This window comes from Odocoileus virginianus, chromosome 12, assembly GCF_023699985.2.
Source record: "Odocoileus virginianus isolate 20LAN1187 ecotype Illinois chromosome 12, Ovbor_1.2, whole genome shotgun sequence".
In the NCBI taxonomy this organism is placed as follows: Eukaryota; Metazoa; Chordata; class Mammalia; order Artiodactyla; family Cervidae; genus Odocoileus; species Odocoileus virginianus.
The window spans coordinates 47,896,792-47,923,953 of record NC_069685.1 but is presented as its reverse complement, the minus strand read 5'-3'; the positions used below and the strand labels follow the sequence as shown (position 1 = coordinate 47,923,953).

At 55.4% G+C, this 27,162-nt stretch overlaps 1 protein-coding gene across 25 annotated transcripts in view; it reads right to left on the bottom strand.

Moving 5' to 3' along the window:
* NCOR2 (nuclear receptor corepressor 2) overlaps positions 1-27,162 on the bottom strand; it is a 232,829-nt gene that overhangs the window by 76,815 nt on the left and 128,852 nt on the right. For 21 of the 25 annotated variants that reach the window (XM_070475104.1, XM_070475096.1, XM_070475095.1 and 18 more), the window contains 5 exons: positions 23,113-23,285; positions 21,859-21,952; positions 18,575-18,753; positions 15,021-15,075; positions 12,283-12,381 (listed from right to left, as the gene is read on the bottom strand). In XM_070475104.1, coding sequence (XP_070331205.1) covers positions 12,283-12,381; positions 15,021-15,075; positions 18,575-18,753; positions 21,859-21,952; positions 23,113-23,285 — 600 coding nt within the window. The remainder of the gene's footprint in view (positions 1-12,282; positions 12,382-15,020; positions 15,076-18,574; positions 18,754-21,858; positions 21,953-23,112; positions 23,286-27,162) is intronic. The other 4 variants (XM_070475121.1, XM_070475102.1, XM_070475117.1 and 1 more) reach the window with 1 other exon arrangement.

Genomic DNA, 27,162 nt, shown 5'->3' with positions numbered 1-27,162 from the left:
GTGTCCTTGAACTAGCTTGTCCCTCACTACCACCCCAAACCCTGAAACACTAAACTTCCAACTGCTGGGGAGATGGGGGAGGCGGCAGGGACCAGGACCCAGAGCGAGGGGAGATGGCATGGCCGACTGGGGAGGGACCCTTGCCCCATGGGCTGCTTGGCATGGCTGCTGTCTCCACCTGTGAGACCTGCCTGGCTTCTGCACACTCAGGAAGCTGATGCCCAGGGCCCGGAAGGGCAGGGCCGGGGCTTTCCAACCTCAGGGAGCTTGATGTCTCCTGAAACATCATTGCTGGACTTCATGCCAAGAATGCCCAACTGGGCTGTAGCTTCACTGCGAAGCTTTATCTACCGTCCCAGCAGTCAACTCCAGGAGCACCTGTCATTGTTCCCTGGGTCTAGGCTGGGGGCGGTGTCTTCAGCCCCCGCTGGAATCTCACCCTTGGGCCACAAAGCAGGCCACTGTCTGCCCCCAGCACGGCAGAGGCAGCTCCCGAATCGCTGACCCAGTCGGCAGCGTGCCACAGACCCCAGCCCTGCACTAATACAACACAACTGACCGGGACTGCTCCCAGGAAGTCTGTTCCTGTGCCCTCTTGCCCAGGGCCCTCCTGACTCAGCCCTCCCCCACATCCTCCAAAAGCCCCACTGAGGAAGAGGCCAGCACCTTCCGCGAGCTCACTACCCACCTGATGCTGTGCTATGCAAGGTCTATTGATCAATTCCCGGCCCCTCTGAAGTCCTGAGGATAAAGATGATGAAAAACCAACAGTAATGGTGACCTGGGGTTCATCCACCATGGCCGCTCCTTTCCTGGACCACGCCTAATGCCTTGCAAATACTGTCTCGTTTACTCACCTAGCCTACCTCTGTCCGGAAAGGACAGGGACCACTGTTCCCATTCTGCATAAGAGGCAACTGAGGTTCAGACAGGCAAAGTCTCACTGTCTCAGAGGGAGGGAAAAGGGGACTCTCAGAGAGGGGGAGTAGGCCTGATCCTATCATCCCCAAAGCCCCTCTGAGGGTTTCACCTGACCCTACACCCTGGTTGGCATCAGGTGGGGCTTCTATGGGCATCCTTTCCCCTTTTCATCAAGGCTACCTTGTTCCTCTTACAAGATTCCTCAAGCCTCCACCTGGGCCTGGGCCAACCCATAACCACCCGTTCCCCTGCATAACCATCCACATCACAGCAGTAATAATAAAAACAGCTCCGAGTGCCCCGTGCCCGGCACATGTTTTATGTACTTCCTGATCTCCTTTACCAACCCCCGTCTCACTCAGGGTGCCTGACAAAGCTGGGCAACAGCAACGGCAGGATTCAAACCCAGAGGATGAGCTGACCCTGGTCACAACCAAGCCCCTCTCCTGTCTTCTCCACCACGCCACCCCAGCCCCTGACCTCCCCAACCCTGCCAGTCTCGGGGGAAGCTCTGAAATCCTGATCCGCACCAGAACCTGGTCATGATTCCTGTTGCCTCCCACCCTGGTGTGCAATCCCAGTGCCAGATCCTGTGGCCTCCAACTTGACACTCTTATGAAGCCCCCCAGGGCAGGGGTGGGTGACTCCCACATCCCATCCTCTGGGAGAAGTAACTTCAGGGTCACTCTGGAGCCAGGGCACAGAGCCCTGTGGATGGGCTCCAGGTTTCCTGGGGCCTGAACTCCATCTTCCTCTGAGGAGGTGTCCCTGTACCCCAAACTGAGTGATGAGAGTGGAGGGGGTAAAAGAGAGAAACCCCATGTCAGTCCCGGCCTGAAACCTGGTTTCCACTGGGAGGGACTGTCAGGCACAATAGTGACCAGTTGCCTGGGACATGTAGGAGGTCTGCGGGCTGGCATCCACTCACTCCGGGAGACTGATGGAGCCAGAGGGAGGCCGCAACTCCCAGGTCCCCATCAACCAGCTCAGTCCCTGAAAGCCTTCGAGGACAGCAGACACAGCAACAGCTAATGCCGGGACAATTCACACCTACCAGAGCTCTGCTTCTAATCTTAGGCCCATCATTGATCGAAACTGCACTTGCTGGGTTTCACGGGCAATTCAGAGCCACTGTTCTCACAGCTGCACACTCGGGTCACCGGGGGAGCTCTGGGAAGTCCCAAGGCCCAGGCCCCACCTACACCAGTCATATCAGGACCTCAGGGTGACAGCCTGCCATCAGTGTGTTTAAATTACCAGGTTATTCCAATGGGCAGCTAGGTTTGACGATCAGCAAACTTTTTCTGTAAGAGCCAGATGGTAAACACTTTAGGGCTGGCCATCGGTCCATCAGTCTCTTTCGCAACTACTGACTCTGCCATTTATAGTGTGAAAACAGCCAAAATGTAAACAAGTAAACATGGCTATGTGCCAATAAAATTTTATTTACAGAAACAGGTAGGGGGCCAGATTTGGCCTGGGGGCCATAGTTTGCCCATCCTCTGTCCCTGACAAGTACTGTTCAAACGGAAATGCACACACAAACCACCTGGGGATATTGGAGAAATGCAGATTCTCACTCAGCATGCCTAGAGCAGGCCCTGAGAGTCTGCATTTCTAAGTAGCTCCCAGGGACACCCCCCCTCCCCGCCCCTGCCCAATGCTGCTGGTTCCTGGACCACACTCTGAGGAACCAGGCTTCTGGGGCGGGGGTGGGGGGTGGTCCTTGTTTCACAAAACACACCCAGGACCCTTGCCACTAACAGCTGGTGATGCCTGTGGACCCGGGAAAAGAACCGGAAGCCAGACTCCACCATCTCAAACAATTCTGGAGCCCACGGTGAGGTCCACCTTTGCTTTCCAGACACGCCGTCGGTCATGCTGACAATGGGCTTCTTGCCCAGGGCTTGGTCGTGAACACCACCTCCCAAACCACAGCACAGCTCTGTGGAAAACCCGACCGGATTGAGGGCTAGCCAGAGCTCTCAGTTCAAATCCCTGAGAGACCCCTGCTTACCGAGCGCTGAGTGCTGGACAAGTAGCCCATCACCAAGTCTGTGCTATGCTAAAGCCCCAGACCATAAGCAGCGCAGAAAACATTATGAATAAAAGCAACAAACGCTGACGAGGCACAACAAACATGTGATGAGGCCTTCTCCTCAGTTCATACCTGTAGTAATAACAGCCTCCCAACAGTCTGTTTCACAGAAGATCACACAAAGACACAGAGAGGTTAAGTAGCTCACCAAAGGTCACACAGCATTTTCCCAGCAAGATCCCACAGACAAGTGCTCAGCCTCTCACCCTGGACTGGGGGAATCACAGGCTCCTCTCACTCTCGTTTAAGCCAAAGTGTGCCTACTCCCCTTGTTCATTCCCTCCACAAACACACTGTGAGCCCCCACGGTGAACACCAAGTCACAGAAAGTACTGTCCCCAACCTCACGGAGCTAGCACTTCAGTTGACAAAGACAAGGAATTATGACAGGACGCATGGAGGCTGCAGTGTTAAGAACATTTTTAAAAGTTCCAGCACCTTGCAGAGGCAACAGCGATTTACCCTGACGAACAGAGAGGAGGCAGGAGGCCTCTGAGCTGAGCCGCCAGAGGTTTTTGGTAAAGAAAGGTGAGACAAGATGTTTCAGGGATGGGGCCCGCTTGAACAAAAGCAGGCTGAGAAAACACCCACTGTCCTTACCGAACGATATACTGGACGTGGCGACAGAGTCTGGCCAGGTTTAACACCCTGGCTCAGAAATTTGGAAGGTGGTTACTTCCCTGGTGGTCCAGTGGTGAAGAATTACCTTCCAATGCAGGGGACGAGGTTTCAATCCCTGGTTGGAGAACTAAGATCTCACATGCCCTGGAGTAACTAAGCCTGTGTGTCACAGCTAGAGAGCCTGCGTGCCTCAACTACTGAAGCCGCAGGGCACCATGAAGATCCCGTGTGCTGCAAATGAGACCCGACGCAGCCAAATAAAAATAAAAAAATAAATGTTTTAAAAGGAAAAAAGAAAAGGAAATACAGGAGGCGCCCTGATGGCAGTGCACAGCCACTGAGGGTTTTTTCAGAAGGTGGAGGCGAGGAGGGACTGACGTGTTCCACCCCATGTTGGGGCTGATGCATCAGCTTGTCACGGGAGGAGGGACCGTCGGTCTGAGGAATGAGAGGAGAGTTCAGTGAAGAGGCGGCAGCGACCGTGCAGGGAGGAGTTGGTGAGATTTAGCTCTCACATGACAGGTCCTCCCAACACCTGATGAGAATTTCCCAACACCCAGCAACACCGACAGCAGCACGCTCTCACTCATTCATTCAACAAACATTCTGCTGAGCGTGAACTATGTGCCAGGGAGCAAACCTGGGAGGAGTCTGCCCTTGAGACACCCCATCTCTTGCAGAGTGAAGGGACATCCCAGGAGTCCAAGGCTTGGTGGGAGGAGTGAGGTCAGGGGTCAGGACCAAGACCCAACAGAGGTTTCTGTGGCTGGCAGGCCCTCCCTGACCTTCGGCCCCCACCCTTCTAATCCAGTTCATGTGTCTTCCTGGAAATAAAACTCAGGCAGGGGGAGGCCTTGTTGGCTGGTGAGGAGCGTCCTTTATAAGACACACAGATACAGGTGTGCTGGGCTGGCTTGTACCAGCTCACAAGTGCAGACTTCAGTTTCCAGGAATTTTGCAGGTTAGCTGTTAGAAACAGCCATTCTTAAAAGTGGAAACACATAACTCTGTAATGAAAGAAATTATAATAAAAACAAAGGTAGTGAGTACTCAAAAATGCACCCCTTTCTCATTACTTGACTGTACCGGCTGTGGTCTGTGCTCTTGTATGCAGCTGTACCTACACGGCGCAAGTAGATAGGATCGCGTCCTACCAGGTGCCAGGCACACCCCTTTCCAACTCCACATTCAGCTGGTAGCCTGGAATCGGCGAGGTAGGAGTATTTCCATCATGGCAATCAGCACGTGCTACAATCGGGGCTTCGCGCCCGGAAAGCTGGTTGTCAGACACTCGCCAGCACTCCACCACACACTGATGCATCCGCATAAACCAGAGCAACGTCCAACACCCACACCCGTCACGTCTGTTCTGCCTGCGAGGAGACGCCTGCTCGAGGCAGCCAAGCGTCTGCTTCAACTATCAATCAATCTTGTCCGGCCACTTGGGATAAAATGAGTGGTGCAAACCTCAAGGCCGGGTGATCGAGCTCCTCCCCGCCACGCACACCCCTCCTGGAAGATGTCACACTGGTTCCTGCCTCCTGCCTCAGGGCCTTTGCACTCAGGGTGCCCTCTGCCTGGGAGACTCCCCCTCCTACTCTGCCCGACCGGTTCCTTCTTATCGCTCAGGTCTGAGCCCAAAGGATACCTCTTCTGAGAAACCTTTAGGATCCTCTCCCTCAAAGCTGCCTTCTCTCCTATGTCAGCTGCCTCCTGACCCCGGCTCACTGTCTGTACCCCTGGCCGCCCCCTCGGATAACTATGTCATTTATTTGTGCACCGTCAATCTCCCTGGGGAGGTGTGACGGCTCTGGGGACCCAGTTTGTCTCGTTCACTGTGGCATCACCTAGAATGGTGACACTGTGAAGGAAGGACTAAAACGGACTGGAGCTTGGCCACTGTCTCCCACCACTCCCCCTCCACGGGGACCCCTCCTGTGAAGACCCGAGCTGGCCAAGCCCACACAAATGCTGCTCTGCTGGTAACTCTTTCCTGATTCTTAGCAGCCGAGCTTGAAATGCCCGGATGTGAGGTCTGTCGGCCCGCACCGCTCTCACCCCCTGGGGGGTCGGACTGATCCCTGCTCACATTTGCCATGTCTTCCTGTCTCTTTGGTGCAGTCTGCCTCAGACAGTGCAGAGGGGGAGCCAGGTCTCCCCTGCCACTGTGTCATGGCTGGTGAGAAGGCAGTGTCTCTCTTTCCCAAACGGCAACCCAGCTTGTCGGGTCCCTGGGGCCTGGCCCCTCCTGCCGCCTTCCTGGGAACCATGTGCCCCGGGCGGGGATGTGTCTGGGAGACCGTGGGCCTAGACAAGCCGTCCATAGGTCTCTGCCCACAAACCCGTGCAGGGGATCAGGTTCATCTGCTTGCTGGAGCCCTAAACCTAGACACAATCCCGCCCAGCCCAGCCTGCCCCCAGCAGAGCGGAAGTGGCCACCTCCTGCAGGCTTGGGCGGCCCGGGAGAGTCAGACTGACCCCCAAGCTGGAGGCCCATCCGGTCGGGGTGGCAGTCTGGGACTGGCCCCCTTGTGCTCACCCAGCGGGCAGGGAGCAGCACAGCCCAACCTGGAGGCAATGTGGCCGCGACTGGCGGGCCACATGTCCCCTCCGGACTTCACCAGGCTGAGCCATCCAGTGATATCATCCGCCCGGCGGGGGGGTGCGGGGGCAGGGGGCAGCCAGGGTCTGGGAACCAGCCCCGACTGCATGGTGGCCGCCCCCTCCCTCCAGGGACGGCCGCTTGGCTGGCCCTGCCCTGGGACGCCTTCCGGTCACGCTGTCCCCCGTGCGAGTTGCCCACGGCGCGGGAGCCTCTGGAGTGCAGAGCAACTGGGAACAAGGTCACCTGTCCCCCGGCAGGGAGCTGGGCGAGGAGGTGGGGGAAGGGAAGGAGGCTGAAGGAAGATGAGGGATACAGGGGAAGGGACGGCTGTGGGGGACAGACGCAGAGAGAGAGGAGAGATGGGGGAACAGGGCTGCAGGCCAGAGAGAGGAGGGAGGAAGTGGCACCCCCCTCCCCGGACGTCCTCTCTCAGCTCCCAGGAGTGGGAGGCTGGGCACCCTGTCCCCGTGCCCGTCTACAAGGGAAGAAAAGACAGACCATGTGGGCTCGAGGAGACCACGACCAGCCCAGCTCCCAGCTGCCCACGTGGCCCTGAGGGGTCAAAGTGGGGGGACCACACACCCTTGGGGAGAAGCCCCCTCCGTGGCATGCACCCCCCCACATCGCCAGGAGTCCCCCCTGCAGAGCTGGGCCACTGGTCTCAACCTCGGCTCCCCGACAGTTCGCATAGTTAAGTCAGGGAGAGACTTCTGACCGCAGCATTCCTGGGCTCCAGCACTGCATTTAGCTGGGATAATGTGGCCCCTCCATCCATGAATCATAAACTATAAACCACAGTGCCGTCACTGGTGCTCTAAGCTGGTCCCCGCCTCGGCCGGTGACTCACCTCGAGGAGAGGACGCGGGGGCCCTGGCCACAAGCTCACTAGCCACTCATGGCTAGATCTTGGGGGCTGGGGTCCAGGGGGTGAGGGCTCCCTGCCAAAGCTCAGGTGTGTGGGGTTGGCAGGGGGTGGGCGTGAAAGGGTTGGAATTCCTGAGTCTCCCTCTGTCTAGATAGGGGAAAGCTTCTGGAAAGTGGATGGCACCCTCTCTCTCTGGTTTTGTTTTTTTTTTTTTTTGGCCGCGCTGTGCAGCATGTAGGATCCAGTTCCCCAAACAAGGATCAAATCCAGCCCCCTGCATCGGAAGCATGAAGTCTTAACCACTGGACCGCCAGGGAAGTCCCCAGGATGGCACCTTCTCTGACATTCCAGATGGCCAACAGGCGTCCCTGCCTCCAGCTGCAGGGCCAGGGCAGCCCTGCATTCTCAGGTCATCAAGGGTCTGAGCCCAGAGACATCTGTTGGCCAATGCTTTTCATCCAGGAACTTTATATATGCTTTTGTAATCATCCCCACTTTTGAATGGCAACCACCACCATGACGAACCAGGGGCCCAGCACTGGGTGTGGAGAGGATGTCACAGGGCGGGTGTCACCTGAACATATGAGGTGACATCTTGCTGCCCACTCTGTGGTTAAGCATCACGGCAGGTCAGGGCCACCATGGAGCGTAGGTTGCAAACATGCAGACATGTGGGATATGTCCCCAGGATGGAACGACCAGGTCCCTTCCTAGAAGAAGCCTGCTACCCCAGCTGCTACAAATGCACGCAGCCTTTATGGCCCCTGGGCTAAGACCTGGCCCTCTCTGCCCACCTGGAGAACCTGGGAAGGTGTTAGCTCACCAGAGAATCTTCTGTCCATGTTCTCCAGGCAAGAATACTAGAGTGGGTTGCCATTCCCTTCTCCAGGGGATCTTCCTGACCCAGGGATCAAACCCGCATCTCCTGCATTGGCAGGTGGATTCTTTACCACTGAGCCATCAGGGAAGTCGGGTGACCACACAGTGTCATACTTCCAGCACCTCAGTGAGGGTGGGCGCCGGGGGTCGACTTTGAAGAAATGGAAGCAGGAGGGCCCGTCCACCGGAGGGGCATTTGTGGGCGGACAAGTTGACCGGTCCCTAGTGGCCGTCCTTAGCTATGGCGTGGCCAGAGCCACAGGAAAACACCAGGACCACAGCCTGTGCCAAGGTTCTGAGCTGCTGGAGGGGCCAAGTGTTGGTCAGACACAAGGATGGGACAGCCGAGCTGTCACCTGAGCACCCGCTGTACCTCTGGCAGATGGTGACTGCTCCCTAGTCCATGGTGAATCACCCTCCAGGTTCATTCCCACCTGGTGCTTCTGGCTGTACAGAGCAGAGGGTCTCTGCCTGCCTTACAACTCCTTCCCACCCCGCCATCTGCTCACAGTATCAACCCACGGGGGTCAACCACCACAGGCACCCCCCATCCATCCATCCATCCACACGTAGGCACCCAAACAGATACACCTGCCCACAATTCATGCCAGGCTGGGGCACCTCCATCCACCTCCTGGGAGATTTATCAGCAGGATCACAGGTTTTATAAAATCATGGAGAGAGAAAGCAGCTCAGGTTCACTCCAGTAAGTGCATCTTGAATTAAGAAGAGGGGCTGCAGGGCCTGTGTCTGCCTTTTATTTTGCTGTCACGGGGCCAAGAGATGAGTTATGACCACAAAGTCAACACCTGGGGTGACCCATTTATCCTGTATTTATGAACAGGGCTGGCGGATGGTGGTGAGGGTGGTGGATCTACCTCGCACAGGGGCCCTTCCGGAGTTTGCGTGTAAATCTCTGTCCCCAGCAAGGCTGGGACCACACCGCGCCTCCTTGCAGCCCCCCACTGATCAGAGGGAGGGGAGAGCCCCAAGGAGATGGAGGCCTCCTGCCCTGCTTCTTCTCTCTTTCTGCATCCCTGTTCCACCCTGGGAGCCCCAGCTCAAGACAGAGGGCAGAGGGTAAAACCTCACCAGAGAAGCCCCATGACCCGAGCAGCACAGCCACAGCTGACCCAGGACGACTCAGATGAAAAGAGGAAGCAAACATTTCTCCTAGAGCCATAAAGCACTCCAGGGCCCCCGATGCCCTGATCCTGGCCTCTGTTGCAAGTCACACACACATTCTCTGTACCTCCTCCCCAAGCCTTATCACACTCTAGTCCACAGGTCCTGAGGGCTGAGGACAGATTTCAAGAGCAAGTATGAGTTGTCTGGCCTTTCAGCATATTGTTGTCATTGTTTCGTATGTGACCTAAGATTTAAAAATCAGGCAGTTTCATGTAATTCCAGATCTCCAGGTCATCATTATAAAAAAAAAAAAAAAAATCAGATCTGGACTTCCCTGGTGGTCCAGTGGTTAAGAATCCTCCTGCCAACGCAGGGAATACGGGTATGATTCCTGGTTCTGGAAGATCCCACATGCTAGGGGGCAACAACTGTGTGCTGTGCATCACAAGTACTGGGCCCAAGCACTTTACAGCCTGTGCTCCGCAACAAGAGAAGCCACCACAATGATAAGTACTCACACTGCAACTAGAGAGTAGCCTCCACTTAGTGCAACTAGAGAAGACCCAAGGGCAGCAATGAAAAACTCATCCCAACCAAGAATTAACAAATAAATACAATTTTTAAAAGATAAATTAGATAAAAGTTTTTAAAAATCAGATCTGACAATACAGGGCCAAGTAGTCAGCTGGAGCTGATGAGGTACAAGCTAGCTAGTTAACCCCAGGCCTCACCGTTCCCTTCTGTCTCCCACGGATTCTCCATCTCCTCATTCATTAAAGACCCTGGAAGCTACTCAGGTACTTAGGCCCTGCTCCTAAGACTCTCTCGTGCCCTGGTGTTGTACCGGCTGTTCTCTCTGCCCAGGTCACCCTCACCTCTGTCCTCGTCCTCCAGAGGGGCTGCTCCTCAACCTCATCTTTGAGGCCCCCTTACTCAGTGGAGCCTCTCAGGCAGACCACTGGCATGCCGACTTGGAACCACCCCTGTACACATAGTCTAGATGACCGGGCATGGCGCCCCCTGTATCAGCACACAAGCATCCCGTGGACAGATGAGTCAGCAAGCGAGGCATAAACACCACAGAGTGAAAAGCATGGCAGCCAGGACCAGGGGCCTCAGGCACTGACAGCCCCCCACCCCCCAGGACTCCTCTGGAGATACCCCCTCCCTAAGGTGAAACCAACACACAGTCTTTCTTTGCCTCCCTCCATGCAAACGTGGCTTTCAGCACAAGGTGAGGAGAATGGCCGTGTCTCTCCCTATCTGACTCAAAACATTTTCCTCTCCTGAGCACCCAGCCCAGCCACAAGAAAGGGGCTCCTGAGTCCACCCACAAGGTCCCTACAAAAGTAGGGAAGCAGGGGTTCAGGTACACAGGAGATGCTCAAAAAATACCTGACAATGTTTTTCAAATCAATCTAGAGGCCTTACTCCCACCTTTGTTTAGCCACAGTCCACACCATGCCCTACTGCCTCTTATGCCAGCATAGTTAGGCTCTCTGGCTGGCATTTATTTGAGTTCTTGCCTCTCAGTCTAGAAAAGTTCCTAAACACACTTCAATTTCTAACACACAGCAGCTAGGTCTTTAGAAATGACTAGCTCCAAGATAGTACACCTCAGTTTTACGCATCTGTTAAGATGGGCAAGCAGGCTGGCCAATTGTGGCCGTGCTAAACCTAGAAGAAAACCCTATCCTCAAACCAATCGCAGCCACCCTTCAATGACTGGGCCCACAACAACCAATGCTTGGTCTCAGTCATTTTGGCCTGATGTTCAGGATGCAGTAAGGGGTTGTCTATTACCCCCTGCCAACAGACTTGCTTCCCTAATTATATGTGGCTTAGCCAATAGGGGAATGGACTCACAGCCCTGAAGCAGTTTCCAGAAAGCAAGAAAGGAGACAGGGGATGTGTAGACCAACCCCTCAAAGGCTGTGAGCCTTGATCACAAAGTAGCTGCTTCACAGTGGACACTGGAACCCCATGGGAGACGGCTGGACTTGACACCCTCAGGCTCCTGTCCCCGCTGGCCTCGGAAAGGGAAAATGCCAATGATGGGGAGCTCTCACCTACCGGAACCTCTGAGTCCTACTCTTCTGTCCTGCTAATTCTGACCTTTGTCCCTTTCCCTTGTCCGATCTCACAGGCCAGAGGCCCCAGGAAGGATATGCTTCAACTAGTTCCAGTCCAGCATGTAGCAGCAGTGCCCAACGCCTTCTGCAGGGTCCTGCCTACATCCCCCTGCCTGCAGCACAAGTCCACTCGACTATCTCCCCACCTTCCCCTCCCTCCTCCAACCTCAGTACTCCCAGCATCGGCTCAGGGCTGATTCTCATTAGCCCAAAAGTAAGGCTAACCCATCCCTGTCCCTCTGTCTCCCCGATGCCAAACACTCGTGAGCCCCCTTAAAAATGTGTGCCACTGACATATTTACTAAATTTTTTTTAAACGAACAGCCTTTTCCTCTAACTCAGTGGTCAGCAGACTTTTTCTACAAAGGACCAGATGGGGAATATGTCAAGCTCTGCAGCTTGTCATGACTATTCAACTCTGCTGTTGTAACAGAAAAGCTGCCACGGTAATTCCCCAACAGGTGTGTGTGGCCCCGTGTCAATAAAACTTTATTCACAAAACAAGTGGTGGGCCTGACTCACCCAAGAGCCTTAGTTTGCCAAGTCCTGCTCTAACTTAAATCATCCCTCAGTCATATCTAGTGACGTTTGAAATACGGCAATTTCAAGTACTGGCTACTCTTCCTTCAAAAATGCGTTACACTAAATACCAGAAACTATTTAAAATTCTTAAATGTTAAGTTTGTGGACCAGTCCAAGTCATCCTGGAAGCCCAGGCCTTGCTCTGGGAATGTGACCCTATTCACCCCAGAGCCTATGGGTCACCAAGTCAGCTGTTCTAGAATTTTCCAGGCTGCACATGGAAATGGCCATTTCTCCCAGCTCTCTTCTCTATTGTTGAGGTAGGACAAATACCCACAGAGAGGGTCTCCCAGCTGCCACTGAGAGGACCCAAAATGAAGGACCCACTGCTGAGAAACGTGGAAATGTCACCGCAAGCGGCAGTCAGGCCTGCCAGCTGCCAAGCATGCTGGGAGTCAGCCGCAGAGCATGCTGGGAACCCTTCCAGAAGCCCGCCCTGCCCCCTTCTTACCTGGCTTTTGCCTCGACGACGGTAGCTCCGCCTCACCAGGCTCTTATAGTTCTCATTCTTCTTGGTCAGGTAGTAATAGAGGACACACTCAGCCACTGTCTGCAGGATAGAGAGAGAGAAAAGACTTCTGAGGAGTGTGCAGTGTGGGCAGCCGGAGCAGGAAGCCTGGATTCAAATCCCACTTCCTCCACACACTGGCTGGGTGACCCTGGCTAGTTTACTGAACCTCTCTAGGCTTTGGTTTTCTCACCGGTGTTTGGGAGTACTTTACCACATACTTCATAGGTTTGTCATGAAGACTGGGTAAGTTAATATACATACATGTAAAGGACTTAGGACCACAGGGCACGCACTGCAAATGTGTGGCCTCTCCGTATGGTGGGTGCTGCTACTATTAGCAATCACAACGATAAAGCCGTCACCTCCCATCCACTTAAGGAGAACCAGGCTTCCAGCTCCCCAACAGGGGTCTGGAGTCTCCTTTCTCTCATGCCAGTTTCCTACTCCCTGAAGAGTTGACTCATTGGAAAAGACCCTGATGCTGGGAGGGATCAGGGGCAGGAGGAGAAGGGGACGACAGAGGATGACATGGCTGGATGGCATCACCGACTCAATGGGCATGAGTTTGAGTAAACTCTGGGAGTTGGTGATGGACAGGGAAGCCTGGTGTGCTGCGATTCATGGGGTCGCAAAGAGTCGGAAACGACTGAGCGACTGAACTGAACTGAACTGAATACTTGGGGCCCTGAGTAACCTCTTCCAAGCTTCGTGCATCCAGCCTGACTAATGTCCCCATGCGACTCTTCACCTCTTGGGACATGTATGTCTTTTCTCTATCGTGGTCTTTTCCACGTGGACCTGACACTGCCGCTTGCTGAGTAAGTGGCTGGTTCTCTCTGAACCCCACCACCTCCTCCTTGTCCAAATGAGACCAGTAAGAGGGCATCATCCACAGAGAGCAACTATAGGACAGCACACGATGATGCCACCACCTGGGCCCACTCCAGGTGACAGCTCACTTATGCCAGCAGCCACTACTGACATGATGTAAAATGTTTCTGTGATGCTTGGAGCTGGTGCCAAGCCAGGAACTGGCCTCTGAGGGGCAATCCATGAGGGCTGCCGGGTACAGAGGCGGGCTGGGCCTCAAATCTCTGTGTCCTCATCCACTTCCTGGGACGGACTGAACAGAGGTGGCTCCCAGGCTAAACCTGACCACACACACGGCCCGCAAAATAGTTCGGAGTAACATGTTATAATCAGATGCTAGTATCTGCAAACTGGGGGATGTGGGTGTCTGACTTCCCCTTGAACAATTCATGAGAGTGCCTTCCTGCGTTGGACAACCAATGAGCTGGCCCTAAGCCTTAGGAGGTCCTAAGCCTTGCCCCTGTAGGTGGGCATGGGCTGGCCAGTCCACTGGGCTCCCACCCTATTATTGGCCTCACTCACCGTCAGGACACACCAATCCCCAGAGGCACAGCAGGCAGCTCCAGCTTAGACCCTTCTGGAAGCTCTATTTGAGTCTCAGCTTGGGCTGCCTCTTAGCCAAAGAACACCATAAAGTTTATTCTCCAGCATAGAGACCTCTGATTTCCTCATTCAAACAGTGCTGCTCAATTACCAATGTCTGAAACCCCTGGTTGAATCTCCGGGGAGCCCCAACCTAGAGTCTCCTGTGTTGTCCACACCCCTAGTAAGAAGCTGTCACTAACTCAGAGGAGACGCTATTTATGGACTTGCTTCTCCACACTGGTTTTTCAGGCCGGGAGAGATTTCGCTTCCCCACGCTGCCCCATCTCCCTCCTTCTATGGATATCAGTTCATTAAGGGCAGATGCTGGGAAAAACTGTTACCCTTTAAAACACCCGCCTGGATCCTACTCCAACTGCCCTCACAAAATTAGGAAGCATGAGGCCTCCACTAGCAGTGTATTTGCAAAGTTAGGGGTGGGCAGACACCCCCACATTGAGAAACAAGATTCTGGGAAACACTGCTTTAAACACCCAGACAAGCAGCTCCAGAAAGTAAACCTTTTCAGGAAGCTTGTCTAGCTCCGCCCCGATGATGCTAGGGTCCAATGGCAGACTCTGACCTAGGACCACGTCCAGCCCAGCCTCGTGGGTGCACAAAAGGGGGCGTTACCGTTCCCTAGGACGTTCTGTGTCCACCTGCCAATAGGGAGCTGGAGTAGAGAAGGGCACCGCCCCTGTGGAGCTCGAATGTCAGTTCTCCATCAAGTTTTATCCAAAGGGGATGAGGACTTTGCCAGCCACATGCCTGGCTTGGCATAAGGTGTGTCAGCATAGAGCGACCATCAGAGGGACCTAGAAAGGTCATTCCATCCAGCGCCCTGGAAGACCAGCACTCTTCCCCATAAAGCCTTAATTAGGATGCCAGGCACAGCACAGCTTCTAGAACCCAGGTCCAATCTGCCAGGATGCTCACTGCCACGTCGGAGGAGGAGCTGGTGCACACAGCTCTCCTGGGGTTTCCCAGCCTGGAGCTCCGCCCCCGAGGGCTCGGGAGGCTGGGGCGGGGCCTGTGGCTGCTCCCAGGAGGGAGGCAGGAGGGAAGCGCTGTCAGACACAGCAAGGAGAGCAAGGGGCCGGCAGGCAGAGGCCTCGTGGGTGGGGAGGGAGGGTCCTTCACCAGCAGCCCTAGCAGCTACCCGCAGAAGTGGACGCCAGAGGGGAACGGGGAGGGGCGGGCGGCGCTGCACTCCTGGGCAGACTCACCTTTCTCTCCAGGAATGATGCGATCAGGCCGAAGTTCTTGGGGTGCTGCATGAATCTGCGGGGAGAGAAGGGCGGGCCTGAGACCAGGCCGAGGGGGGCTGCCCGGCTGGGCGGCCGCCGAGCTCCCGGGCGCCTGCCATCTCCGCGGGCCCGGCTGGACGGGCGCCGCCCCACTCGGAGCAATTAAGCCCAGGGGGGTGTGGGAAGGGCCGCGGCGGGCGGGACCGAGGGGTAAGAGAGGGCGTTCCTTGGAGTGAGTCACTGGTTTTAGCGCCTTTGAAAATACATTTGTTTGTCCTGCTAGAGGCGGGTTCCAGGAAAAATGAGGACATTACATGCAGCCCTGTGGTGGGGTTCCCCCCCTTTTAAAAATCTGCTTTTGTTTCTATCTCCGGCTGGGCCTGGGAAGCTGGGCCTCGCCCGGCCCCCACGGGGCCCCCACGGGCGAGGTCACGGCACAGAATCTCGAGGCTGTCGGGCCTCCCCGGGAGAGATGGGAGCAGAGAGGCTCCGAGTGCCCACTGGGAGGCGGGCAGGAGGCAAGCCAGCCCAGGAGGCGGCAAGAAGGACCAAAGTTGGAGGGGTGGCGGGGGAACTGGCGCCCCACCAACTGGCTTCCTGCGAAGCCGAGAGAATTACTGGGAAAGAGCTGGGCCAGGCTGAAATGTCAGGGCCACAGGAGCAGGCGGACGGCGGGGGTGGAGATGTGGGTCACGGCTGCTGGGGCCCCGGGGATGCTGGGCGGGGCCTTGGCCGGCCCACCCCCACACCCCCATCCCCAAGACGCACCACCGCCCCGCGGCCTCCCTGGGGAGGGAAGAGGCTGCTGGGGAGGCAGGGGCCCCGGGTTCCCCACCCCCACCCCCAGGGAGTCCGGGCCAGGGCTGGCGATCATCCTGCCCAGCCCTCCAGATGGTTGGGCTGGAGGCCAGCCGGCCCCTCCCCGGCTCCCCAACCAGACACTGGAGAATCCGGAACAGCCTCTTCTGTCTTCCCAGAGGAAGCCGCGAGCCAGGCAGCTTTCCCGGCCTGCAAGCCCGCCTCAGGCAGCTTGCAAAGCTGGAGGCGGCCTAACGCCCTGATTTTCCAGACAGACAGAATCTTCCCTTTCTCTCCCTGCCCCTGTGACACTTCCTTCCCCCACCCCCCTAAAAAATATCCATTCCTCAGGGTTTCCCCAAGCCGAGATGGGGCCCCCAGGAGACCAAGAAGCAAACTCAGAGGATTCCCTTAGGTCAACTGTTCCACCTCCCTCCAACCTACTCCTGTATCCTCTGCGATGTTTACAGAGAATTAACTCCGACACTGGGCAAGTCGACGGCCACACAAGGAGGCACTGAGGCTACACCCATTTTACAGATGTGGAAACTGAGGCTCAGGGAGGAGAAGTGGCTGTTCGAAATCACGAGGCCACTAAGTGAGCTCTACGCCACCAACACATGATTGTCAGCGATTTTCAAAGGGCCTGAGCGCTATAACTTCCACTGAAAAGGAGAGATCACCCGGGACCCTGAAAGACACAAGCTGCCAAACTGGGTCTCAGCACACATCAGCCCAGCCTGGGTTCCCCCATTCTTCAACTACTGTACTAACGGTATGCAATCATTAGGTCAGAACAGGAAAGCTCCAAAAGGCCAAATCACAGAAAGCACCCCCAGAAACCTCTTTAAAAAAAAAAAAGCATAAATAAAAATAGGAAACATATTAGGGGGATTTAAATACCTAATGCAACAGTAATTCTTGGAATCCATGACCATACTATGGCTGGTTCTTAGAGTGTAAAACGCCTAACACGGAGGACTTGATTCAATGGCAGAGCAAGCACATCTGTGAGCGTGAGGACACCAAGGAGCCACTAAGTACCTGGGTTTCCTATCTCTGAGCAGCAGTCCCCAAACACATGCGGAAATTGCTCCCAAAGCCCTCTTTCCTGTGGAAGACTGCTGAATCTGTGTCAGATGCTCAAGGGGGCATTCTATCATCCATTTTTATATATGTTTCAGAATTTCCATAATCAAAAGCCATTAAAAACAAAACAAAAACAAAAAACCCACAACACTTTCCATACAAGAGCCTCTTCAGTCGCTTCTCCTGCATTTCCAAGTCCTGGTGACTGCACTGGCTGACGCACCCTAGCCTTGCCCGTGACCCAGAAGCATCCCCATCTCGGGAGCCCAGTTTGGCATTTTGGGGCCACTCGACCCTACAAAGGGCAGAGACAGCTCCAGCCCCTATGGCCTGGAATCGCAGCGGGTGGCTGGAGAAGTTAATGTCCCACGTGGGTCATCTCTTTTGAGGAAACTCTCCTGGCAATGAAAGAGGTGGTGGGCGTGGACGTCCAGCAGCTAAGCCCCCAACGCCCTCCTGGTTGAGCGCTAAGGTCTCCACCTGTCCCTGTTTCCCACCCTTTTGCTTCACAGGGGTCCTCAGTCCTGTGAAGGTGCAATGTGCTCAGGATGGGGTTCCCTGGGACACACCTTTTCAATCTGGTGGGGGAAAGGAGGGCTTTCTCCATCTGGCCCTTCACTCATCTCCCCAAAACAGTCATTCTGCTCTTCCATTTTAGAAGCCCCAGCTTCACCTCTGAGCATCCAGATTCTGCCTCTGCTTCCCAAAGCACTCCCTACTCCCTGATTCTGTCTTCCCTCACAAGACAAGCCTCTCAGTTGCAGCTGAGCCCCTGACCTGAAGCTGGGGGATTCTGAATCCTGCCTCCACCCTTTGCAAGCTGTGTGACCTTTGTTAAGTGTCTTAACTTCTCTGAGCCTCTGTTTCCTCATCTGTGTAACGGGGATGGGTAATGCTGTTATGGGGGATAAGCGGGACAAATGCACAAACTCCAGAAGAGATCTGTCTAGCGTCTGTGATGAAGGAGGTGCTCAACCAATAGTCACTTTCCAAATAAAATGAAAACAAAAGTTACCGGCCAGCCACATACCCCTGCCCAAGCCTTCAGCCCAGCCTCGAAGGTCCTCCTGCCTTGTTCTTCTAATACATACTGACTCATTTCACATAAAGCTTCCCTGACACTCTGTACTGGTCTGAATAGTGTCCCCCCAAATATCTTGTCCTCCCAGAACCTCAGAATGTGGCCTTATTTGGCGATGAGATCTTTGTGGATATAATTAGTTAAGATGAGGTCATGCTAGAGTAGGGTGGGCCCTGAATCCAATGTGACTGGTGAATTTATAGGAAAAGGGGAAGACACAGAAAGAGACACATGGGAAACAAGACCACAGCTGAAGACAGCTGAGATGGAGAGATCCATCTGCAAGCCCAGGGGTGACAAAGATCTGCAGCCCCCACTGGGAACCAGGCTGGAAGGGACCCTCCCTCGGAGCCTCTAGAAGGAACCACCCTGCCCACACCTTGATCTTAGACTGCTGGCCTCCAGAACTGTAGAATACATTCCAGCTGCTGTGAGCCACACAGTTGGTGGACACTTGTCATCACAGCCCTGGGAAGCCAGGGCAAACCTCAACAGGACAGGCTTCCCAGGATAGGGGAGGGCGGCCTTGGCCAGGCTCCCCCGGCCCCACCGACGGGGGACTCACTTCTCCCGGAAGGTCTCCTTCTCCTGCTCGCTCCACATGTTCATGACCTGGCGGTCTTTGTACACCTTCATGGGATCATCCATGAGCCCATTCATGTTGATGAACTTGATCCGCTGCTGGTCGGCATCGTATAGCATGGGTGGGATCACAGCCAGCTGACGCATCTGCTTCTCCAGGTTCTGGAAGGAAAATGGAGATGACAGAGGGCACCCCCCTGGTCAGAAAATGCAAGAAGACAAGGAGCTGGGGGCCGGGCGGGGGAAGGGACAGGGTGCTCCCGCCTGCACAGGGGAACCCAAGTGAGTGAGCAGAGGGTAGGGATACTCCAAGTCAGAATGGGAAAACACAAAACCAGAGAGAAAGCGCATGATGGGTTAAAAAAATACAACAGGCCCATGCAAGGGGAAGGGAGAATTTAAAGGCAGCCCCAGACAGGTTTATGGTGGGCAGGGCTGTAAATTCAACACAGAAAGCAGCAGTCACCTTATCTGCAGTAAGAGGGGAGTGATGAATCTTCCCTTTAGAAATGCAAGTGCCATAAAACACTGCAGGGAAGATGTGCAACCTGGCTGGCTGGGGGGAGGGGGGGCCCGCACGCACTGCTCCCCACTCCCACCCCAGGTTCAGAGGGCATTCAGGGTGGGGCAAGGGGCTGTCTTGCTCTGGGAGGGCCCGGAGAGGCTGCAGAACCATTTCCTCACCAGCCGGCCACCTCCAGCCCCAGATCCCGCTCCTTCAAGCATGCCCACTGGGGACCAAGCCTGCCCAGCCCTGTGCGCAGCAGGAGTCGGGCGGGCTCGCTCCTAATGCATCGGGGCAGCTATTAAGAGGCTCAGAGCCGCCACTCAGCTGGACTCATTTCCCCAAATCTCTGCAGCCAGCCCATTACTGGCGATTAATTACCCATCTCCGGAGGCAGGCGAGGGCCCCGGCCCAGCCAAGGTCAGCCGGTTCAAAGGATCCGCTGCCCAGCCTCCCACAGCTCAGCGCTCCACTGAGTGCTGGGGATTCCCAACAGGAGCAGGGGAGCGCAGCAGAGGCACAGCCCCGACCTTGGCTGAGAGGAGGACTCCCAGGGAGGCCCGAGCCTCCCCGGCACTTGAGCAGCCCTCCAATACCATCACCTTCCCGTCGCCCTCACCTGCACGAGACACACAGTCCTGGCAGATGCAGGCCGGGTACCTCCTGGCAGGAACCCCCGCCCTACTCCATGGTCCCATCCACAGTGGGCTCACATGCCGACTACTGCAAGCTCCCCCCAAATCGCGAGCGTCTCTCTTCCTACGCAGTTCCCGCCTTCCCACCCTCCCAGGGAACCTCAGGTCGGCCTGGACTGGGTGTACAGTTGCTGCCCTGAATTCTCTTTCCAACCATCACCCCTAAACGCTGTCCCATCAAACTCCCCAAGGACCCTGGTGGCTGCATTCTCATGTGGCCAGGAGCTGGGGAAGTGGTCCTCTGGGATGGGAGTGGTGCTGGACACTGAATCAGCTGAGATGCCATGCACTCTGCATCAAGCAGGGAGCCTGTAAGAAAGGGTCACCCTCTTCCTGCTTCCACGTGCCAGTGTGGGCTGTGTACTTGACCACCATCGGTGGGACAGAAGCCAGAGCAAACCCACAGGTGTGGACAAAGGCATTCCGAGTTCTGCTTTCTGCAGACTGGAGGGTGTTCAAAACAGGGCCACATCATGTGAGGTTTTTAAGACAAAGGCTTGGACTTCGGCTTCCCTAGTAGCTCAGATGGTAAAGAATCTGCCTGCAATGCAGGAGACCCAGGTTCGATCCCTGGGTCGGGAAGATCCCCTGGAGGAGGGCATGGCAACCCACTCCAGAATTCTTGCCTGGAGAATCTCTTGGACAGAGGAGCCTGGCAGGCTACAGTCCATGGGGTCCCAAAGAGTCAGACATGACTGAGCAACTGACACTTTGACTTTCACACTTTTCCCTGGTGGTCCAGTGGTTAAGACTCCTCCTTCCAATGCAGGGGGCACAGGTTCAATCCCTGGTTGGGGATCTAAGATCTCACATGTGGCCAGGTGCGGACAAGAAGAAAAATTATTAATTAAAATTTATAAAAATAAAATGAAGGCTCTTTTTTTAATAGCCAGGTGGTCTGAACTATCTGCGTCAGACTTGCAAGAACAGCCTGGTGAAAATGCAGATTTCTGAGTTCTGCCACCCCAGACTGGCCAAATCAGAACCGCTGGGGGTGGGGGACCTGGGAAATCACAATTCAAGCTGGACGTCCCCTCCCCAGGACTCTTAAGTCTGTCCCATATGAGACTCAGTGGCTGAGGGCAGCACCTCCCAATAGAATGTTCTGCAGCGACGCAGAACGTGTTTACGGCCTGCTCTCTGCAGCACAGGGACCACGAACCACATGTGGCTTCTGAGCACTTACAATGCGACTGGTGACACCGGAGGCACTGAGTTTTTAATTTTATTTCGTTTCTGGCCATTTCCATTTAAATAGCCACATGCAGCTCGTGAGCGGTGACTGCACGGATCTGGAGCTGTAATACCTCCCAGCTGGACAAAAGCTCTCCCTGGACACAAGGCCCGGGGGAGGAAGAATGTGTTCCCCTCCTTCTGCGAGGCCCCCTCCTTTCCACTGTGATGTTAGGAACATGGAAGGGGGGGGGGGATGGGGAACTGACACATGAGATGCTTTTAAGACCTGGGAGGGGACAGGCCTGCACCAGCCCTGCCCCAGGAACAAACGCCTCTTCTCTCTGCTCCCTGGCCACCTCTGGGCTCCAATGACCAGAGCCAGGGTCACCTGGCTGATAGAAGGTCACCTGGGAACTCTTGACAGAAGGTCCCCGGCTTGGTGAACAGCTGGTGAGCTGGGAAACACCCCTCTGACCCTGGTTCTGAACAACTGGGAGGCTGACCTACAAACTACCACCCTCAGGCTCCTGTGCCCTCCGGCTTCTGGTCAGGTCCAGCCAATGGGAAGCACTCAAAGCAGAGAGGGGGTTGGAGTGAGAGGTCAGGCTACTTACTCCGCCATGGCGTCATGACGGGGCCCTGGCTGTGACCCTTACTGGCCACGTCCTACCAGGTGGCCCCTCCTCCACAGCCCCAGGAAGACCCCTCTCCCGCTCGGCCTGCAGGCCTGGGGACAGCCAATGGCTGCTCCCCTGGGGCCTCCCCATCCCACCTCGGTTCCGCCCACATTCAGTAACAAGCCCCTTGGATCTCAACCATCCAGGTGAATTCTGTTTCCTGCTGGACCCTCTCCCACAGCGGGTGGGGCTAAGGTCGGGGTCAGGGACTTACCTCCTGCTCCGACAGGCCATCGATGATCTCGGACACCTCGTGCTCACTGCGGGCGGCCGACATGGAAAGCCCGCTGCCCCGCTGCCCCACCCTGCTGGAGATCGAAGGCACACACTCAGGACCGGCCCCTCGCAGCCAGCGCAGTGGCACAGCCCTTAGCCCACAACTTCCCCAGAGGCGGCGTGTGGGCAGCGGGGAGGAGCCAGGCCTCCCACACCCACACAGATGGCCCCAAGCTGAGGGGTCTGGGGGAGGGATGGAGCACCCCAACTCTCACCCAGAAAATGCCAGAACCCTTTATCTCTCCTAAGATGCCCCCCGACAAAAGACCAGCTACACAGATCCACGTATAAAGTCCAGCCCTGCCTCTTCGCAGCCTCTCCCTCCATGTTCTCCCATGTAACCTGGGGATAAGGTGGTGCCCAGCTCCCGGGACTGGGAGCAGGCATTCAGTGAGATACGGGCTGTGAGCATCCAGTAAAGAGTGAGATCCAGAGACTTCCCTGGCGGTCCAGTGGTTAAGACGCTGAGCTTCCACTGTTGGGGGGACATGGGTTCACTCCCTGGTCAGGGAACTAAGATTCCACATGACATGCGATGTGGCCAAAAATTAAAAAAAAAAAGAACTATGGCAAATAATTAAGGGCTCTAATGGAAAAAGGAGACAACATGCAGGAATAACTTAAAACTAAGAATCACACAATAATAAATTTTCATGTATTTGTTTTTAAATAAAAGAGAGTGAAGTCCATCATCCCTTCTCACAGCCCATTGCCTTATCTGTGTGACAACAGGAACTGCATTCACATGCCACCAAGCACCTATTGTGTGCTGGGCACTCTGACACAGGATTGCACCCAGCCCTCAGGGCCGCAACGCGTGACCAGCATCCTTTCCCTTTGACCTACACCAGGGATCTCACACTCGGGGGCCACATAAATGAACAAAGCTGGGGTGGGTACCAGCCCATGGCACACCAGAAGGAGAGCTCACTCCATCAAAATGGATTTAAGTTTCTTTCCAAGAAGTGTTATGCCAGGCAGGTGCTAAGTGACACACCCAAGGACTTAACTCGTCCCTTGGGTGTGCAATTCTAGACCCTGCTGTGCTTTCCTTTTGCATGCCAGCCAGGGATCCTCTGTGGACAGTGCCACAGGCGGACCCAGGTCCTGGGAGGCAGGGAAGGAGGTGGTGACGGGGCGGTGTGGAGAGAAGGAGGGTGAGAGGTGTGAGTGGGCCCGGTCCTCAGCTCACCTCTGCATGCGCTCCTGCAGCTCCCGCTGCTTGCGGATCTCGGGGAACTGCTTCTCGTAGTACTCGCGCACCTTGCTCTCCTTGGCCCGCCGCCGGGGGTTATTCTCGATGCGCTCCACCTTCTTCTCCCAGGCTTCCATGAGCTGGTCATAGCGCTGGCAGAACTTCTGTTCCTGGGGAGACGCGGGGGAGCCGTGTGGCAGCTGCTCCTCCTGCATTCGACATTCGGCACCCCCAGGCCCCCCCACTCTGCCGTGAGCACGGGCAGGTATGCGATCACACACAGGTGCACAGGCAGACACACAGATCACGTGGAGACCGGGGCAGACCCAGGCCAGAAAACCCACGGCCTGCCCTAAGGATCCAGCTGCCTTGCTCCTTGGGGTGTGGGGCACCCCTACTCTCATCCTTCCTCTAGAAAGGCCTTGTACTATACCGAAGCTTCCAGTCACATGTGGCCATTAGAGCTGAATCATGTAAAACTAAGTTGTATTTAAATTCAGGTCCCTGGTCTGCCTGCCACTGGAGCCAGGGCTACTGTCTGCAGTGGACAGTGCACACAGGCCATTTCCATCATTGTAAGTTGGGTCAGACGGTGCAGCTCTGGGGTGCCTGTCAGACCTGGGGCAGCCCCATGGAAAGCATTCTCTTTCTGAATAATTCCTCACCCCCCAGCCTCAGGCCCAGCCATGCTCCCCAGATCCAAGGACTGGGTGTAAAGACTCAAGCTGCCGTCCATCCACGACAAGGAAGTCCCTCTCTAAGTCTAACCACAGTGCTTCCTGCTGTATGCATGTCCCTCCTTAGAGAAAAGACCCCTGCCCGACCCAGAATGTAAGCTGCCGAGTCTCCAAGGTGACCCAGACCTCGAGCAGGCAGGGAGCGTCCGGCTGCTCTTGAGACCCGATCTCCCCATCTCTAACAGCTGCCGTGGACAGATGGCACGGTCTGGGAGTCTCGCTTGAATGCCTTCTCGACACTTCAGCATAATCAGAGAGCCCGTCTCTGGTCTTTGTGCCCAGACATCCCATCCCATCCTGAATTTCAGCTTCTGACCAAGGCAGTCTGTGACCTTGGTCCTCAACAAACCCGGCAGCGTTGACGGTCCCCAGGGGGCTGTCAGGCCATCTATGAGGAGGAACAGAACTTGACCCCCAGCTACCTGGGGCGCCACACATACCGGACTGCCCCAAGAACCCTTGGGAGGTCACGTTCTAGTAGCACGCAACGGCCACACGTGTTCATGGCAACGTGCTGCAGGCAGCACTCCTGAGGTGGGAATCAACATGAAGGACACCCATCTTCAGAGCAGGGGACCCTCCCCACCCTCTCAGTGTGAGTGTGTGACCTGTATCCTCCCCCGGCCAGCAGGGCCACCCAGGTGGAAATCCTGGCAGGGTCATTGCTGCCCCAGGAGGGGCTGTGGCCACTGCCACAGGCTGTCCTGCAGTGCCCAGGAGGCCTTGGTCTGATGGGTGAGAGCAGGAAAATGTCAGATGAGGAAAAGGTGAGAACATGCTCACCCAAAAACCAGCAGAGAGAAGGAATACAGTTACCAGGGAAGACAAGCAAGAAACCCGCGGGGGCCACCAACCAGCTGCCCGGTGGAGGGGCGGCCAGCAAGATGACCCAGCCCTGCCTGGCACCCTTGCAGAGCAAAAGGGACAGGAATGGCCGTGAGGGGTCATCCAATCACACTGCCCAGCCCCAATCACCACACACAAAGACACAGCAGCTCCTGAGGACTATTCAACATGAGGAAGTCCCCCTCCATACCTGACCACAGTGCCACCTGCTGTCACCTGGGTGTTAGGCGTCCTCTCTGTCCACGGAGGGCCGAGGGCACCGCAGGACAGCCCGTGGCAGTGGCCGCAGACCCTCCTGGGGCAGCAATGACCCTGCCAGGAGATTCCACCTGGGTGGCCCTGCTGGCCAGGGGAGGATACGGATCACACACTGACAGACACACACACACACACACACATTGATGCACATACATTCACATACATCCCCACTCATATACACAAGCGCACACACACACACACTTTCTTATACACACACACTCATAGTGACAAATACATCATCCATATTCTCACTCACAATACAAACCACACACACTCACTCATAAACTCACACACCCACTCTCAAGCACACATGTACTCACACACTGTCTCACACATTTCAGAGGCTGGAGCACCGCTAAGCTAGCCTGCAGGTGCCAGGGGCAAGAATATGCACAGGAAAAGGACAGCCCCTGTGACTACAGTTTGTCACCCTCAGTGAAGATTCTTTGTACCAGCACCATCACCATCATCATCTTCTTCACCATCCTGTCGTCATCATCATAAACAGCATCATCACCATCACACCATCGGCATCACCACTGACACTGGCCTAGGAACCACTGCGTCATGGGCCAGGCACAGAGCTGAGTCCTTCCTGTGACTGACTCTCCCAAACCCCCCAAAAGCGGTGACTGCCATCCCCTCTGCACAGGTGGGAGTTCAGAGCTTGGGGGCCATCAGGCCTGGATCACACAGTCCAGACAGGAGGTCAGGATCCTGACAGTTCTTCTGAGAACGTCCAGTGTGTTTACTTTTCCTTTCACTGCTCATGCTTCTGGTGGTCACACCCAAGAGCCACTGCCAAATCCAAGGTCATAAAGATTCCCCACCAGGGGTTTTCTTAATTGTATGGCTTTAGAGGTTTTTGGTTTTTTAAGATTTATTTTATTTATTCTTGGCTGCGTTGGGTCTTCGTTGCTACATGAGGGCTTTCTCTAGTTGCAACAAGCAGGGGCTGCTCTCTAGTGGCGATGCACAGGCTTCTCACTGCAGTGACTTCCTCTGTTGCGGAGCATGGGTTCTAGGAGCAAGGGCTTCAGTAGCTGTGGCACAGGGGCTTAGCTGCTCCGAGGCATGTGGGATCTTCCTGAACCAGGGATTGAACCTGTGTCCCCTGCAACGGCAGCTGCATTCTTAACCACTGGACCACCAGGGAAGCCCTGGCTTTCACTCTCGCATTTGGGTCTCTAACTCATTTCGGGTGAGTGTTTGTGTTAATTCTGTGAGGTGGAGTCCAGCTCCATTCCTGATGTGTGACTGTCCTGTTGTCCCAGCACCATTTGTTGAAGAGACGGTCCTAACTCATTGATTGGACTTGGCCTCCCGTCAAAAATCCACCGGCCACAGATGTGAGGGCTTAATTCGAGACTCTCTATTCTGTTCCACTGTCCTTCGTGTCTGTCCTTAGGCTAGATCACACTGTGCTGATTACTGCAGTTTTGCAGGGTTTTTTTAATTTATTTTTTAATTTTGGCTGTGCTAGGTCTTCGTTGCTACCTGCGGCCTTCCTCCAGTTGTGGCGAGCAGTGACTTCTCTTGTTGTGGAGCATGGGCTGTGGGTGCTCAGGATCAATAGTTATGGCTCGAGGGCTCTAAAGCGTGGGCTCAGTAGCTGTGGCACACGGGCTTAGCTGCCCCATGGCATGTGGGATCTTCCCGGAGCGGGGATCGAACCTATGTCCCTTGTGTTGGAAAGTGACTTCTTAACCACTGGACTGCCAGGGAAGTCCTGCGATATGTTTTCAAATGAGGAATTGAGTCTTCCAACTTGGTCGTTCTTTCTCAAGACTGTTTCGGCTATTCGGGGTCCCTTTGAATTTGAGGGTCGGCTTGCAGCTGACAGTTCCGAGCACCCACAGTAGTCCGGGCGTCGCCCCAAGCATGATGCTTGCAGCCTCTCGCTCAGTAGCCTGATGACGTGGGTGTTCCTACAGTCCCCACTGAATGTAACAGAGAGCTGAGGCCAGGAGTTCAATGATTTGCCCTGGTCACCAAACAGGGCCAGGATTTGAACCTCTCCTGCCCTGCCAGGTGTGACAGGATGCAGCTCGACAATTAGGGAGGAAATAAGAGAAGGGGTGCCCAGGAGGAACCTCCTAAACTGAGGAAGACAGTCTCAAGCCAACAGAGGGAGGTGATAGGGAGCTGACTGGAGCCGGCTGGCCAGGGAAGCTGATCTCTGTGGTCACCGAGTGACCTGGCATCC